The 17,673-nt window shown below is 37.7% G+C and overlaps 3 protein-coding genes across 3 annotated transcripts; 2 read left to right on the top strand and 1 right to left on the bottom strand.

Annotated features, from left to right (window-relative positions):
* Positions 1–2,618: 2,618 nt before the first annotated feature.
* LOC108205848 (probable 3-hydroxyisobutyrate dehydrogenase-like 2, mitochondrial) lies at positions 2,619–3,978 on the bottom strand. Its single transcript, XM_017375942.2, has one exon. The coding sequence runs from the start codon at positions 3,889–3,891 to the stop codon at positions 2,968–2,970; it is 924 nt and encodes a 307-aa protein (XP_017231431.1). The 5' UTR covers positions 3,892–3,978; the 3' UTR covers positions 2,619–2,967.
* A 2,124-nt stretch (positions 3,979–6,102) lies between these two features.
* On the top strand, positions 6,103–7,213 carry LOC108207607 (metalloendoproteinase 2-MMP). The gene has a single exon (XM_017378044.2). It carries the CDS (start codon positions 6,134–6,136, stop codon positions 7,100–7,102), a length of 969 nt encoding a protein of 322 aa, XP_017233533.1. The 5' UTR covers positions 6,103–6,133; the 3' UTR covers positions 7,103–7,213.
* Positions 7,214–12,867: 5,654 nt separating this feature from the next.
* Positions 12,868–13,876, top strand: LOC108207608 (metalloendoproteinase 3-MMP). The gene has a single exon (XM_017378045.2). The coding sequence runs from the start codon at positions 12,892–12,894 to the stop codon at positions 13,837–13,839; it is 948 nt and encodes a 315-aa protein (XP_017233534.1). The 5' UTR covers positions 12,868–12,891; the 3' UTR covers positions 13,840–13,876.
* Positions 13,877–17,673: the final 3,797 nt, after the last annotated feature.

Raw genomic sequence — 17,673 nt, forward strand, 5'->3', positions numbered from 1 at the left:
GCTTCCCCTTTAACACCCGATTCCGATTCCTTCGCCTCAACTGCCCCACCAAACCAAATCAATTCAAATTCAATCCCCCAACATTCAATTATTCACCAATCAACCAAATACCAAATTTTAATCAAGAACCCTAACCCTAATTGTTAAAGATTTGGGTGAAAGTTTTTGATGTTATATGTTGATTTATATGTACTGGTTTTATTGTTTATCATTTATCAAGGCAAAAGCAGTAGATAAAATGGTCCACAACAGTTCAATATTCAATAAACAATCATTTAAATTAAACTCAATCAATTCCATATATAAGGAAAAGATGAGGTATGGGTTAATACCTTACTGAAAATTCTGTATGCTAGCTCTGTGTTTCTCCTGGATGGAAATTTCCAAAAAAATGTTATTGACTTGGCTTGCTATTTATAGGCTCCCTTAATTACACTTAAGTTCTAATTATTTAATTAATTATCCTAAATATACGTGCACTACTTGGTGGCCACTCAACTTACTTGGCCACCACTCAAAAAACTTCCAGTGCCTCAATTTTTATTCCTTGGCTCACTTTCCAAGGTTCATTTAACCGAAACGAATTTCCTGCCCGGCTCGACCTATTCTCGTATCGTTTCGTTTATTTTCGGATAATTTCCGAAACTGAAATAAAATAATAATTTAATTTATCGAATAAATCATATATATATATTATTATTATTTGTTATAATATTTTTGGATCAATCTCTAAATTAATAAAAATATAGGGATAAAATAATTAGCTTATTCAAAATATAATATTGGCTCCTGAGCTGGTAACTAAATAAATACTCGAGCTGCATATACTTTTCGTACAGACAAAATTCTAAATAAATGGCCCGCACAATTAAACGCTGCGTGTTTTCTAGAAAAAATATCCGCTCTAAATACGATATATTAATATTTATAAATTTTATTAAATCAGAGGGTAATAATGTAGCTATTTTCGTTAAATAAATAATTAAGCTAGCCAGCTATATTTTTCATACTAGGTGACTAAAATACCAGCTAGACACTAAATTATAACCTCGCATTGGTTCATTATATCCAGACAAATATTTCTATTATTAGTGTACATATGTGAATTAATTGTCGGCCAGCGTAAACTTATTATTACACCACTACGTACTCTTAAATAAAATATTCCGTACCTCACCTTACTAATTCTAAAAATAAAATAATATTCCTGACGTGGTAAATAAAATAATTTTATGCTTACGTACTTGTAAATTTCTCGGTTGTTACACAAAAAAAAGTATTCGGGTAAGATTTAAAATTTAATGATAAAGAATGTGATATTTAATTGGTGCAATTTTTCTGTCATAAAAATTTTAAACTTGGGTTAGAAACATTTACAAGTAGTAATTTTATTTTACTACTAGGTTAAATGCTAAAGCACCTGGATTAAATTACAAAAGAGATATTAAATGTCACAAAAGGCTATATAAAATTTATTACAATGATCAAACCCTATGAATTCGGAATAATTTTATTGTTATTATTTAGGATATGTAAAACAGACAAAATGATAAACTTGTCTTTCGCATGTTTAGGCATTCGGCTAAAAGTTTTTCAGGTGTTTGGCAAGTAATTGTGGTTCAAGCCCATCAGCTTACAGATTGAGCTCATTTATACACCTGGTGAGTAAAACTAGATACATTTCTGGCGTTTATAATCCAAAGACATGGTAGCCAAACTCAGTAACATACAAAACTAGTCGACATTTGGAAAAGTGCAGCCAGCGCAAACCAACTAAAATCAATATTCACTTTGGCAACTGTATGTGCAAAAGTAAAGCTCAAAGCACCTGGTAAATTGGTAATGCAAGGTCATAGCTGCATGTTCATGAAATAGAATGACCTGCTGGGGAAATTAACCTGTTTGAGGCTTTAAGAGGCGAAAGCTCTTGCTGCAACGTAACCTGCTTAATAGCTCTTGCCGCAAGGCTACCTGTTTGAGAGAGAGGTAACTGCAACAGAGCAGGACCAACCGATGTCAGTATGTCACACACATCATAAAAATTGTAAATAATGATAAACAATTTGGTCCTGGAGATCCCTTGCAATAACTCTCCTGTAATAAGCATAACGGGAGTCAATTTGATTGATGATCACTAAGATGATGCAAGTGAGGCTGGTGGGGGAAATCTTTGTGCTTGGCATATATGAACCTATGGAAGATATACTGGCAAGAGATGGAAACAGTATGCCGAGCCAGGAAATGACTCGGACTCGGGAAATGTAGAAAACTGGCTTGGAATAGACCTATATACATTATCCCAAATTCCCAATAGAGTTAACCTTAATAGCACCTGGGAGAGAAGTAGGAGACACCAAGCTGTATGAAGACAAGGCTTCCACATGTCAATGGTGATGATAAGAATTCAAGCATCGAGGGCACCCTTAAAATTCCCCCTTATACTACTCAGGTTTTATACCAAAGGAATCCAGCAGCTTTAGTGGAAGGAGTATGCAGTAACATAGTCTAAAAATCAACCAACACACCAACCCAAATAAACTGAACCTAATTTAATGTCTCAATAGGCGGCGTATCTCTTAATTATTTGACATTAACAAATTACTCTACTACACACCAACTCCACACAATTTATGTTGAGTAATATACACATGCTTTATTATTCAACATCTAAAACTTTTACAGATGTGATAAACGCGTGATCCGATAAACTACTGCATAGAGTGGTGACGTTATATATGAAGTTATTCAAAATCAAATAAACAAACAGGTTTCAGGCCAATGCTGGTATATTATCTCTAAAAAGAACGGAGGAAACTTTGCAAGAAGCAATAACCATCTTCCTTGAATATCAGCACCAAAGCTCACACAATCTCCAACTACACATTGTACAAAACAAATACATACTTTCATTGTCCAATATCATTACTACTACTTCACAACATATCCGACCTCAACAACTGAACCACATCACTTTCCATTAATCCTTTCAATAACAGTAATAAGTCCCTGTGTACCAAGCTTGCCATCCCCATTAGCAACCATACTCGAAAACAACTGCTTACACAAAGCAGCCCCCGGTAACACCACAACTTTCTCACTCTCTTGCCCGTCCACAACATCCACCCCCATTCCCAAATCCTTAACCATATACTCAACAAACCCGCCGGCCTTAAAATCTCTTTCAATCATCCTCTCCCCAAACAACTCCATCACCATCGACCCCGCAGCACCACTCTTCACCGCCTCCAAAAACTCCCTCTTATCCACCCCAGCACGCTCCGCAAACACTAAACCTTCACTCAAACCAAGCAAATTCCCTCCAACCACAATCTGATTGGCAATCTTACAACTCTGCCCATTCCCACTAGAACCCACATAAGTAACCCTCCCCATCACTTCAAACAAAGGCGAAAGCCACTCCACAACACTCTCCTCCCCGCCCGCAAAAATAGCCAACTTCCCCTCCCTAGCTCCTATATCCCCACCTGAAACAGGGGCATCAATGGAATAACAATTCCTTTCCTTAACAGCAATACAAATTTCCTTAGCAAGCAAAGGGTGACTACTAGTGTGATCAACTAAAACAGTGTGGGAGTTCAAATGAGGCAAAAGACCAGTTGCCTTCTCTAAGACAACTTGTCGAACATCTGAGGGGTGTCCCACCATAGTGAAAATAACATCACTAGCTTTAGCGAGATCGGAGAGTGAATTAGCGAGATGGGCACCTTGGGATTGGAGAGAGAGGGATTTCGAAGGGGTCCTGGAGTATACAGTGAGAGGGTAGCCGGCAGCGAGGAGACGACCGGCCATGGCGGAGCCCATCACGCCTATGCCGATCCAGCCTACGCGTGTTTGGGCCGGAAGAATGGGCGCTGGGTAATGAGTAGTCATTTCGAAGTATACCAGGGAACACGCTGGGCATCTGTGATTGAACCGGATTTCAAAGAAAACAGGACAATCACTGACAAAGATATCTTTGTATTTCCGTTTTTCATTTCAAAATATATAATTTAAAAAATTGATAATATTCTGGCAAAAACAAAAAAAAAATGATAATATTAATTGAGAGTATTTCATGGGGCCGTTTGGGCAAATTTAAAAGAAAAAATGATTTCTTACTTAAAAGTAAAGAAGTGGATTAAAAGTAGGAAGTAAATAAGTTAAGCAATAGTGAAATTGTGTTAGCATAGTATAACTCTCTATAGTCTGAAGAACTAAAAAAAACTTGTTTGTGTTAAAGTTAAGAATGTTTAAGAATATTTGATCTTAATTTATAGAGATTTACTCCCTCCTTCCTATTTTAATTGTCCAGTTTGATTTTTGGATGGTCAAATTGATCAAATTTTGACTGAGAGTTACACATATTGTATAATTTTAAAAAATAAAAAAAAATTATATCATTATAAAGTATATACAATATACTATTATAAAATGTAACTTTTAGTTTTTTAAAATAATAACAAATTTGTTCTATATGTTTGGTCAAAAGTTGATCAATTTGACCAATGAAAGTCAATACTGGACAATTAAAATGGGAAGGAAGGAGTATTGATTATCTCTAAAATGCATATATGTATAGTATAGGAAAATATTGAATTATCAAAATTAATTTATGTATATGATATACACACTTTCCAAAAATATGCATTTAGTCTTGGAAGACTAAATATATAATCAGAAACTTTCTTCCAATAATTTCGAATATAATTTAAAATTTTCAGAATATTAGAAAAATATAACTTACCAGATATTATAGTTTGAAACTATCATTCGCCAATTTCGGAACCGAAAAAAAATGAGTTTTGAAATTTTATTCTTATACCAGAAATGATAATTTTGGAACTTTTCCCTTCCGATGATTTTGAAATCGGAAAAAGTAATTTTGAGATTTCCTCCAATACTGAAATGGTTTTGAAATTTTCTTTTAACATATTCAAAATTAAAATTTTTTTTTATTATATTTCAAAAATATCAGAATATTAGAAAAATATAATAGAGCTATTTTAGAGGTGCCACCAAAATACCCTCATTTCTCTTTTATATTAATATATTGATGTTATATTGTCTATTATTATATTAAATTATATATTTTATTAATAATTATTTGAGATTATAATAATATAATATTTTTTAAATATAGTCAATTATTATAACTTATTAACTTGCACGCCCAATTTAACGCTATTTCAACCTCGTGTCTTAAACTATTCCGCTCGAGTGCGGCAAACAGAATCTGCAATTTCAGGTTGGAAAAACAATGTAGAGATATATGTGGAATATTAATCACATGTTAACTTTTAACTGCGTATAGGGCCAAATTTTACGATTTAAGCATTCTTTAACATAGAACTAATTCAGAACAAAAACATTTAGTCTCTGTTAATGATATAGCAGCTCTCTATCTTTGACAATTTGCTTCGAAATAAATCGCCTCTGTTGCTTCTCAAGTCAGTCTGAACTCTGACACTATCTTTATGTGCCGTAGTCGTCAACTCATCAACTAAACGTTTACCACGGCAGCTGAAAAAACAAAGAATCGTCGCAGTTTGTGTATAAATTTATAATATTATTTTACCATAACGCGGTGCGAGAAGCTGCAGTACCAAATAGTAAATATCACGTTCTTAACTAAATTACCACCAGAGGAACTTGCTTTTCACCCCTAAAACATTTCATACATTAATTTACTCTTTCTTTTTAACAGACAAAACTGCCTGGGTATCCCCGCCCGTTAAATACTTATAATAATAAATATATTATATATTCATATTATAATAGTCAAATAATAGTACGGAGTATTTAGTAAAAAGTAGAAGCGTGACACTCTGCAGTGAAAACCTCATGCGTAAATTCAAGTCAAATATGTAAATGTGTGAAATTTGAGATGGTGGGACGGAGATTGATTCGTGGGAGTAAGTTATAGAATTTGTTTGTAGCATTGGTCGTGAATATTGTCTATAAACCAAGGCTGCAGACGTGGAAAACACCAGGAAACTCATCGTATTATTTGTTTCAAAGCTCTTGAGTCCAACAAAAACAAAGAGAGGCCTATAAATAGCGTAAACAATTCCAGCAAATTGTATAACTCTCCCCAACCTAAATCTTTCTATCTAAACGTCTACTTATCTTATCAATGGCTATTGCTGTAATGTTTCAATACTTGATCTCATGCATATTACTCTGTGCTTTATTTTCTGAGGCACATCCTTCACCTTTTGAATTTCTTAAGAATCTGCAAGGTTCTCAAAAGGGTGATAAACCACAAGGCCTCCATCAGCTCAAGAGTTATCTCACTAAATTTGGTTACATTAACTCCGGTATTCATGATAACAAACTCAATGTTAAAAGCCTCGACTCTGACAGCAACAATGTGGATCATTTTTTTGATGAGACACTTGAGGCTGCCATCAAAACCTACCAACTCAATTATCACCTCAAGCCCACCGGAATCCTTGATGCTAAAACGGTGTCAAGCATGATGTTGCCTCGATGTGGCGTCTCCGACATCACCAATGGCCACAGCCGTATGCGAGCAGCACGAAAGAGAGCGCCCCACCACCGCCACCACCACCATCATCATCATACAGTCTCTCATTATAAGTTCTTCAGTGGCTCCCCAAAATGGCCAGCTTTCAAAACTGACCTTAGTTACAAATTTGAAAATAACACCCCCGCAGATGCTGCCAACGCGATATCACGAGCTTTTGACAAGTGGGCTTCTGCTACACAATTCACATTTACTCGGATTGAAAATGACACATCCCCATCATGTAATTCTACAAGTGACATTACAATAGGTTTCCACAGCCGTGATCATGGTGATGGTTTCCCTTTTGACGGGCCTTACGGAGTTTTGGGACATGCCTCGCCACCGACCAGAGGAAGTCTTCATCTCGATGCAGATGAGCCGTGGTCCATCGGGCCAATGGAGGGATACATAGACTTGGAGACAGTGGCACTGCATGAAATAGGGCACCTTCTAGGCCTGGAACATAGCTCGGTGGAAAGTGCAATTATGTTCCCTTCGGTTGCAGATAATATGACTAAAGATCTGCATGGAGATGATGTTCAAGGAATCAGAGAATTATATCATACATTTTGAAGCTTTGATTAGATAGTTTGCTGAGATGCTCCGAGATTAATCAGGAGCTTGTTGTACAATATTCTTTCAATTTTTGAATATCCATAGATATTACTATATTATGTCATTTCAACAGAAATATAGATGATACCTTTATGTGGGTTATCTTCACACTCCTTTAAAAGTTTATAAATACACAATATTTACACCATATGACCATGACAATTGTAAATTTGGAGTTTCTCACGTGATTAATTATCTCGCGGGTAATAATATTGACACCAACCCACATTGGATAGTTTCTTTCATGGTTCTAATTATAATACTAAAATATGAACTTTGATCGACGGATACCATAGATGAGAGGAGGGAATATATTGTTTACTAGATATAAATTTTGAATTTGTGCGATTAGCATTATAACCAACATTTTTTTATCAGTTTTTTTTGAAAACTCTGATCAAGCATTTCATTTTTACACGAGATTCACTAAAATTATTCACATATGATACAAGAATACACACAGCCATTACATAGTTTTTAATAATAATTATCAACAAAAAAAAGTAAATAGTGTTTGCAGTTTTGAGAGTCGACCTTCAACATTCTAGCCGCCACTTCTCCGCTCTTCATCCTTCATCCCCATTAATTATCTTCGCTCTTCCATCTTCTCTTATATTTATCAGTTTTATCAATAAAACCAAGATCTAATCCTTTTGGGTGAATTCTTGTTGAGTACCTTGTTATCAAGGTTGTGCCCATCTTTTTAGGATATTTGTATTTGTTTTGATGTTTCTCTGTGTGTTGTTATGGATTTCGGTAACGTTTTCAAGATGGTGTTACATGATATTTTGGGTGATCCGTATGGCTTGTATCAAATATGGCACGGTGGTAGATATTACAAGAACTCACCTTTCACAACACAATATTGTTCATGTTTTAGGGTCATTTTTTGATCCAGTATCAGTGGATGTAGCTGATAATTCTGAAAATTAGGCTACAGATGCTGCTGCTTATGTGAAGATCGATTGTGATGCTACTATGTTCACAAATGATGTAGGTTGGATTGTTCCAGATTTGATTGTAATACTTTTTGGTTCAAAGAATTTAAATATTCTATTTGTTAAACTATCTGAAAACAAAACGGCTATATGTTTAGCTCGTTTTTTATTTTTTAATCAGGTTGTAATTGACAGTTCGAGGGTTTGTCTCGGCTGAGTTTCGGTTATTTATTAAATTCTTCGCATTTCGTCAAAAAAAACATTTTTTTATCAGTTTTGAATTAAAAATTACCGATCATGAATAAAAGAGATAATCACAAGTGAAGAATATCATATTGAATATAATAACATATTAATTGATGCCTATAAATATAAATATATGTGAAGTTAAATATACATAAACAAGTCTCATTGTACAGGTTCGTGACTTATTCTTAAATATAAGATATACGACGAATATGTTCAGAATATTATAATATTATAATATATCTAAATGTTTACTAGGATTATTTGGGCACGCTAATCGCTTCAGTGATAGGTTAATTTGTTTTATACAAGTTAAAATGTAAACATATTGAAACTTATTGAAGGAATTGAGATTTTTGTAGGGACTACTTGTACAATTAGGAAAGAACCTAGCTATTCGTTATTAAATATTTTGATAGAATGCTAGTATGATAAGATACTGTTCATGTTACTTCTTATCTTCTTTTTTTCTTTTTGCTTTTTTTAGATTGTTGTTCAACACATTTTTTTTTCCTTTTTGGAATTTTAGATCTCAGCATAGATAACTCGCAATAGAATTCAAACTAATAAATTAAGTACTGTTAACCATACTATCTGATGGTATGGTAATAATTAGGATATTTTTATAGTGCAGTCATTTTTTCTTTTTTTGAATTTTATAATGCCGTATGTGATGCATAGAATTTAGTAATTTCCTGCTAATTAACCTAGCAGCCGCGCCAGAAGATCAAAATTGACAAGTAACTATACATAACCGCAATATTCCGATAGTCCCTGCTCGTCCGTGTAACTGGCCGGACTTGACTAGTTAATTTCAATATTAGTATATATTCAAAGTCAAGTAAATACAAAAATATTGTTAAAAGCCACATTGTTAATGCTAGTTTTGCTTTACTTGGAGCTCAGAGAATGCTCAACTGCATGCAAGACTTCCCAAAATTTCTGGTTTGAGTGTGTAACCAAGAATGAAATTTTCAACAAAGAATTAAATACAGATGTATATGCCCGCCTATTTATATAGGATGCACGTAAATTGCAACCAGCGCTGGGACACATGAGTATCAGGCCTGGTGAACATGTGTTCCTCATCTTCAACGTGAGAGCAAACCTGCAAAAGTATTTGTGTGTGATTTCGAATCCAAGGAAAGAAAGAAAGAGAGAATGTCTCTATATCTGCCTAGCTCCAACGTGCAATATTCTGGACTTCCAGATTGGATAATTCACGAATGTGTGGTCAATACATTTCCCCCCAACAAAAAACATCAGTGTCTAAGACAAAACTTGCATCTACAAACAATTTATCAAACTCGAATAGCGCAAAGGTTGTCATCTCAGGATGTTGGAAATTTTTTTTGTCACGATTGTGTATTCTAAATTTTCCATCATCATAAAGTCATTTGGAATCACTAGCCAGGGCCGGCTCACTTCATAGGCCATTTAGGCAATGGCCTAAGGCCCCCATTATGAAGAGGTCCCAAAATTTATAATTTATATATATATGATGAATTAGTTTTATGATATGAAAAAAATAATAATAAATTAGAATTAATATCTAAATCTTGTAAAAAAATTGAAAATTTTTGTGTCATCAATTGTTTTTTCAAAAAATAATGATTAAATTTTAATATTGATATTAGTAGTCGTTTTTTTTTTTTTTTGCCAACTTCATAAATATCTTAGTTAAATTTTAAGCCTAATAAATATGTGAATTATTGTCTTGTTAGTGATGTGTATTCGTGAACATAAGTTTTACTTCTCAAAAATAAAATAAAAATATTAAATATATTATTATATTTTTCAGTTTTCCTTTCAGTTCATGTGATTTATGAATTCTGATTTTAATAACAAAATATTTTCATTATAATATAAATTATATACAACAATCCACATATGTTTAGTTATTTATATTAACGCACACATCATATTACAAAATCACAGTGAATATTAACCTGTAAAGTTAAATAATATTTGATTTTTTAAAGATTAGGCCTCATTCTATAATTTGCCTAAGGCCCCCTAATTTCTTGAGCCGGCCCTGTCACTAGCGTCCATTTTTGAGGCATAATTATGCCTTCATGATCATAATATCATATAAAATGACTGATTCTTAAAAACGAGAATAATATGTTATGAGGAGTACTTAATATCCTTAATAATAATTGATTCTTAACAATAATTGATTTAGGGTGGTATAAGCTCCATTGGTAAAATAAATTAGTCAGAATTATATAATTGCAAAGGGTACTCCTACTTAACAAATCAGAATATCAGATACACAAAATACTAATTAGAATACTAATATTTAAGTAATCAACTCTTTAAGTACTATAATTTTCTCACAACCAGGATTGATTTCCCTGAAGCCTCGTTAATACTGCAGGCATTAGCATACAAGATTTTCCACATAATTTCCGGTTTTAGTGTGTAATCAACAACGAATTTTTGCAGCCTTGATATATATACAGACGTATATGCTCACCTATACACACGATGCATGTACGCAGGTTACAAGCTGCAAGGGCACACGAGTATCAGGGGGAACACGTGTTCCTCGGCTCCGACGTGCGAACAAACCTGCAACAAATACTTATATTTATATAACGAATTTTCTATGGTGTGCCCAAGGGCACACAATAGTCACTAACTCCCATGAGAATGGTAGCTTTTGATTGGTGGATAGATAATAAATTTGAATGGCCCCCTTGCATTTACACCAAGTCCACCAATCAAATGAAGCCATTTCCATCAGAGTTTGTGCTTATTGTGTGCCCTTGGGCACACATTAGAAAGACCGTTTATATAAAGAGTTAATTACAGTTTGTAACCCCTAGGATTGCTCCAAACGCATTTAAGATCCTGAACTATCAAACGTGACATAATGCACCCTGAACTTTACATTCCCGTGCAAGTTGTAACCCATAGTCACTATTTCGTCCAAATATGCCGTTAACTTTAACTGTTTGAGAGGTAACAATGTGTATATTAGTTTCTAACAGTTACTTTACCTCTTGTGACCCCTCAAAAATTATGTATTATATTTTGAAATCATTTCTGAACACACACAACGATGTAAAAAAATTTAAAATAAGTTTTAAAATATGTATCTAGATTTAGAATCTGAAAATTTATTATTATTTTTACATAAACGATGTAACTTATTTTAAAATTTTAAAATAAATACATATTTTAAAAATTATTTTAATATTTTTTACATCTTTGTGTGTGTTCAGAAATAATTTCAAAATATAATACATAAACTTTGAGGAGTCACAGGAGGTAAAGTAGCTGTTAGAAACTAATATACACACTGTTACCTCTCAAACAGTTAAAGTTAACGGTATATTTGGACGGAATAGTGACTATGAGTTACAACTTGCACGGGAATGTAAAGTTCAGGGTGCATTATGTCACGTTTGATAGTTCAGGATCTTAAGTGCGTTTGGAGCAATCCTAGGGGTTACAAACTGTAATTAACTCTTATATAAAATATATGCGTTAATTTGTTTGAGTTTAAGATTAAATTATAAACCTGACAAAAAAAATTAAATTATAACGATCCCATCATATTTGGGAATTACGGCAGCACTGAGCTAAAAGGAATGAAACAGGTCAGCGCATATCTCCTGCTTTCGTGTATGGCTGATTTTTATATTCTGTTTAGCACAATAAGTTTGAAAGTGAGCCTGTTTGTACAGAAGAATCAATTTAATAGATATTAAAAGCGCAATATTTTAAGTCATGTGTGATTTATATGTTCTCATGGACGCTCTAGGAGCATCTCCAACGACAGGTGCCAAGAAGGGTGTCAATGCTATGTGGCATGACATAGACCGATACTCTCGTTAGCACTCCCATTAGAGATCTTATGGTGCTATTGGGGTGCCAAGTGAGTTTATTGAAAAGGTTAGTAATATAGTAAAACATAAAGGAGATTTTTCTTCACATATGTAATTTATTATATACATTGATCTATTAAAAATGTATTAAAGGGAAAACCAAAATGCATGCAACTGCAGAAAAAATATCAATATCTAACTTCTTCAATTTTTATTTTATTTTTAACGTAGAAACCCGCATCCCTACCCGCGCATTGGGTAAACCCACGAGATCACGTAATAGCCTGCAAACTACGTGAAGTAAGGTAAATCGCACTTATACGACATGTTCTGATCCAGGAGCCATAATCACATATTCTCCCTCCTTCGGGAGTCGAATCGTGATCAAGAGGATACAAGTCCCCTCTTTTTTTTAAAACATTTCGTCATAAAGTATTTATACAATTATATATTATTTAATTGTTTGTGCACGAGCACAAGTCTGAATTTCTGAAGTATAAGTCAATCATTTCGCGATCATGGTGGGACAAACATCGTATTGGTATACAATATTCTCCTGAGCATTGGTCGTATATACTATATTAACGCGTGTGGAGTCTGCAGAAGGGGAAAACACAAGGAAATTGAAGCAGAGGGAAGTCTATTATAAATAGCGTAAACAATTCCAACAATTTGTATAACTCTCCCAAGTCTAAATCTCTATTACTCTATCCAAAGAATTAAATCAATGGCTCTTGCTGTAATATTTCAATACTTGATCTCATGCATATTACTCTCTGCTTTATTTTCTGAGGCACATCCTTCACCTTTCGAGTTTCTTAAGAACCTGCAAGGTTCTCAAAAGGGTGATAAACCACAAGGCCTCCATCAGCTCAAGAATTATCTCACTAAATTTGGTTACATCAACTCCAATATCCAGCCAAATGTTCAGAGCCTCGAATCCGAGAGCAACAATGTAGATCATATTTTTGATGAAACACTTGAGGCTGCCATCAAAACCTACCAACTCAATTACCACCTCAAGCCCACCGGAATCCTGGATGCTAAAACAGTGTCAAGCATGATGTTGCCTCGATGTGGCGTCTCCGACATCACCAATGGTCACAGCCGTATGCGAGCAGCACGAAAGAGAGCGCCCCACCACCGCCACCACCATACAGTCTCTCATTATAAATTCTTCAGTGGCTCCCCAAAATGGCCGGCTTTCAAAACAAACCTTAGTTACAAGTTTGAAAATAATACACCTGCAGATGCTGCCAGCGCGATATCACGAGCTTTTGACAAGTGGGCTTCTGCTACACACTTCACATTTACTCGGATAGAAAATGACACATTGGCATCAAGCAGTTCCACAAGTGACATTACAATAGGTTTCCACTGCCGTGATCACGGTGATGGTTTCCCTTTTGACGGGCCTTACGGAGTTTTGGGACATGCCTCGCCGCCGACCAGAGGAAGTCTCCATCTCGATGCAGATGAGCCGTGGTCCATCGGGCCAATGGCGGGACACATAGACTTGGAGACGGTGGCACTGCACGAAATAGGGCACCTTCTAGGGCTGGAACATAGCTCGGTGGAAGGTGCAATTATGTTCCCTTCAGTTTCAGATGATATGACTAAGGATCTGCATGGAGATGATGTTCAAGGAATCAGAGAATTGTATCGTACCACTTGAAGTTTTGGATGGTCGACGGAATTCTTTTAATTCTTTTTATTAATTGTTGTGTTGGTTTTTGGATGAGAAGATAAAGGGCAGGGCGCGTCTTTCCCGGGGATATTCCGGGAGACGCGGCCCCCTGTCCCAAGACGCTGGCATGAAGGTGAGAAAGATCAAGGAGAGGGAGGGCGTGTCCTCTCTGTTAGGGCGCGTCCTCTGACTTGGCAAAGCTACCGATGTGAATAAATGATGTGTGAGGGAGGATGAGTGAGTCTCCGTGACGACCCTTTCGGGGGATATGAAGACTAGTTACCAAGCTCATTTGGTAGTTACCAAGCTCATTTGGTAGTTGTCAGGCTCATCTGACAGTTCCCGGGCTCATCCGGGCATGATCTATAATCCTCAATCCTGTAATCTGCCTAGTTAACCCTTGTGTGGGGGCTTGAGGTGATCATGATTCTTGAAGGCCCTCCGGGGTAATATGAAGGCCGATCATATGTCTGGATCCTGTATTCTGGTGAGTTAGCCCTCATCGGGGGATTGAGACGATCGTGTAATTTGGCTCCTTGTCTACCTTGTTTGAAGATGAAGACCTCACCGAGAGGTGAGGACATGTCCCTGCACCTCGAGGGGTTAGCCATGGCTCTCCCAGATAACTTCTCCATAAGAGTCGTGGTAGATGCTATCTCTCGTAGTGGAGATATCGTTGAATCCGTGATCTATTTGGATTAGGAGTCTGGGGTAGTCATACTCAAGACTAATTCTAACAGGAGTAGGATTCTCCAAGATGGGCCTTCGGCCTATCTCCGACCTTATCGCCAAGAGGCCTAGTCCTGATCAAACTAGGACTCTTGGTCCAATAGAACTACGTATGGCTTGATCCCCTATAAATAGGGGTACGTAGGCACATTGGGGGATCATGAGTTGAGAGCACGTGAGACCAACTCAAAACCCTAATCTCAGCCACCCCTAAAACAAACAACCACCACTCTCCGGCGACCAAAACCACCGTCAAGGATCTTGATTCCGGCCGTGAACCTCATCTTTGTTGATTACCAAATTCCTCTATCAACAAATTGGCGCTAGAAGGAGGGGCTATTCAAGATCTTCATCTTAGGAGGAAGAGATGTCACACGACGGAGATTCGCACGTAGAGGAGGAGCGTTTTCCGGCAGGGCGATGGCTAGAGCACAAAAGAGGAGGAGACCTTCATCTACTTTTTCAGAAAAAGGACGATATCTCCATCGGGAGTTTGAAGGAGGACAATCATCAACGAAATTCTAGGAGGTAACCTAATTTGTGATCAGGGTTTTCTGGACCGGGGAGTCAGCGAAGGATGTGATTTTCGGAGACCTGACACCTCCCCCGGACAGAGTACACCTCCCCCGGAGAGAGTACACCTCCCCCGGACAGAGTACACCTCCCCCGGATAGAGTACACCTCCCCTGGACAGGGTACACCTCCCCCGGATAGAGTACACCTCCCCTGGACAGGGTACACCTCCCCCTGACAGGGTACGCCTCCAAGTGATGTGGTGCTCGACTACCACCGTGAGGAACGAATTCCCTAACACCTCCGAAGAAGGCGCACCTCCGGGTAAGATTCTCACAATGCTTTCGCATGTTATTGCTAACAAGTCTGTTGTGGTTTGAGTCTTTACGAGAAGGAGATCGCCTCCCTGGAAGCCTCAACGGTTTTCTGAAGGGGCGCGCCCTCCCCAGAGCAAGTAATTTGAGGTTCGCGAGAGGCGCATGTTGAAGGCCTGACCACATGTGATGATATGAACGGGAAAGTTACGAAGGGCGAGCTATTGAGATGGAACCTAGCTCGAAAAGTCGTAAGGATGCGCGCCTTCCCCTGACCGGGCGCGCCCTCAGGTAAATACTAAACTCCCCCAGTATTTGGTTCCCTAAGACTACCACATGTGTAAATTCACAGGTAATATGGTGTTACCTTTAAGAGGAGTACACCTCTTCTCCGTGAGGAGTAGTCGCACTTTCCTCCAACAAGGCGCGCCCTCCTAAAGGGGTACGCCATATCCAACCAGTATTCTATCAGAGAACGAATTGCGCGCCTCCCTCTGACAGGGCGCGCCCTCTGGTATGTCTGATGCATTAATTGCTTCATATGATATTTTGTGAAGACAAATATACTCAGGAAGAAGCTCACTAGTCTTGAAGAGGTCACGTCCCTCCCTGGGGCGCGCCCTCTCGGAAGTACTCATCACTTGAGGAAGCGCATGAGGGCGCGCCCTCAGGATAATAAGGTTGAGAAGGGAGATGCTTCAAAGACGCGCCTCCTCCTAGTTGGACGCACCCCGAGTTCCAAAGTCATGTTTCCAGGGTTGATAATTTGGGAGGACGCGTCTTCCCCTAACAGGGCGCGTCGTGAGGTAACACTGACCATCAGTATTAAGTCGTATACATGATAAAGTGCAGGTCAAGTCCAACATGCTAAAGGAGCTGTCCATCTTGATGAGGGCGCGCCCTCCGTTCTACAGGAACGTAGCATGATACCTGCAAGGTCTTTGATCAAGGTACACTTAAGCCCTTTCAAAGGTTACCAAATTATCCATGACCAGCTCTGGGTACTATGAATTTTAACCATCCATGATACGCTCTGGATGTCATCCACGATCTACTCTGGATGCTATGATTATTTACATATCCATGATACGCTCCGGATACTATATTTGCGCATCCATGATACGCTCTGGACATTATACTTGCGCATCCATGATACGCTCTGGATCTTACATATCCATGATATGCTCTGGATAACATTTTATACTATTCATTCCCCATTGAGCTATGAGCTCTGGGACCTGTGCGATGCACCGGAGTTATGTAAACCACGATAAGATTCGTGATGCCCCATATGGGAAGATGTATGGACTGGGGAGTGGTCCTCTTGATTTTCTTAAGCAAGTGATTCACGCGTGAAAAAGTAAAGCTGCGCCAAAGGCCGCGCCAAAGGTCGCGCCCTCTACTTAATCCTTGGAAAAGATCAAAAGAGCCCACATTACAAGTAAGGCTGCGCCCTCTGCTTATACAGTCCTTGAAAGAAAAGAAATATTGCAAGGCAGCGCCATCAGCCGCGCCCTCTGCTTAGGCAATTCTTTAACAAAAAGAATTAAAAGGGGTCATGTTATAACAAGGCAGCGCCACTCTGTAAGTCGCGCCTTATATTTACTATTCCCAGGTACCATGGACACACTAAGGCTAAAAAAAAAAAAAAAAAAAAAAGCCACAAACCTTCGCACAGCGAAGGCGCGCCCTTCTTTTGTTGAAGTTCATTGGCGCGAATGTTATGGTTGAATGTGTCCTTTGGAAGGAATAAGCGAAGCTGCGCCACTGTCAACGACAGATAGGCCGTGCCCCCTGTTTTCTTTTGTCTACATAAAGATTGCTTATTATTTATGAACACATCAAGAAGACGCGACAGCCTCATGCTTAGCAACTTTGCTAAATGATCAAAGACACCGACATTATATACATGCAAGGCTTGTGCACAGCCTGCATCTTGGAATGTCGAGGAATAGAAGTGGCTTACGTCACGCCTCTATGCGCGGACGCGCTCTCGGAAGAGGATGTGTGGTATGGAGTAAAAATTTCCCTGATATCTCCAATATCAAGAAAATTTGGGGAGTACTTGTTATAGCCAAATTTGGCTAGGTCCTTGTTGGGCCAAGTATGTACTTAGTTTAACTAAGTAAGACATGAATTGGGCTAAGAGTCCTATATAAAGGAAGGACGCGTCCTCCTGCTTATAAAGTGAGGACGCGACCGACCCTTGAAGAGACTAGTCTGAACGGAAGGGCGCAGCCCTCCGTGACGCGACTGATCCGCCGAT

The sequence above is a fragment of the Daucus carota genome, chromosome 2 (assembly GCF_001625215.2).
Source record: "Daucus carota subsp. sativus chromosome 2, DH1 v3.0, whole genome shotgun sequence".
NCBI classification, from domain to species: Eukaryota; Viridiplantae; Streptophyta; class Magnoliopsida; order Apiales; family Apiaceae; genus Daucus; species Daucus carota.

Excerpts from the sequence above, each read along its gene's own strand:
- LOC108207607 (XM_017378044.2), top strand. The coding sequence starts at position 6,134 with ATGGCTATTGCTGTAATGTTTCAATACTTGATCTCATGCATATTACTC.
- LOC108207608 (XM_017378045.2), top strand. The coding sequence starts at position 12,892 with ATGGCTCTTGCTGTAATATTTCAATACTTGATCTCATGCATATTACTC.
- LOC108205848 (XM_017375942.2), bottom strand. The coding sequence starts at position 3,891 with ATGACTACTCATTACCCAGCGCCCATTCTTCCGGCCCAAACACGCGTA.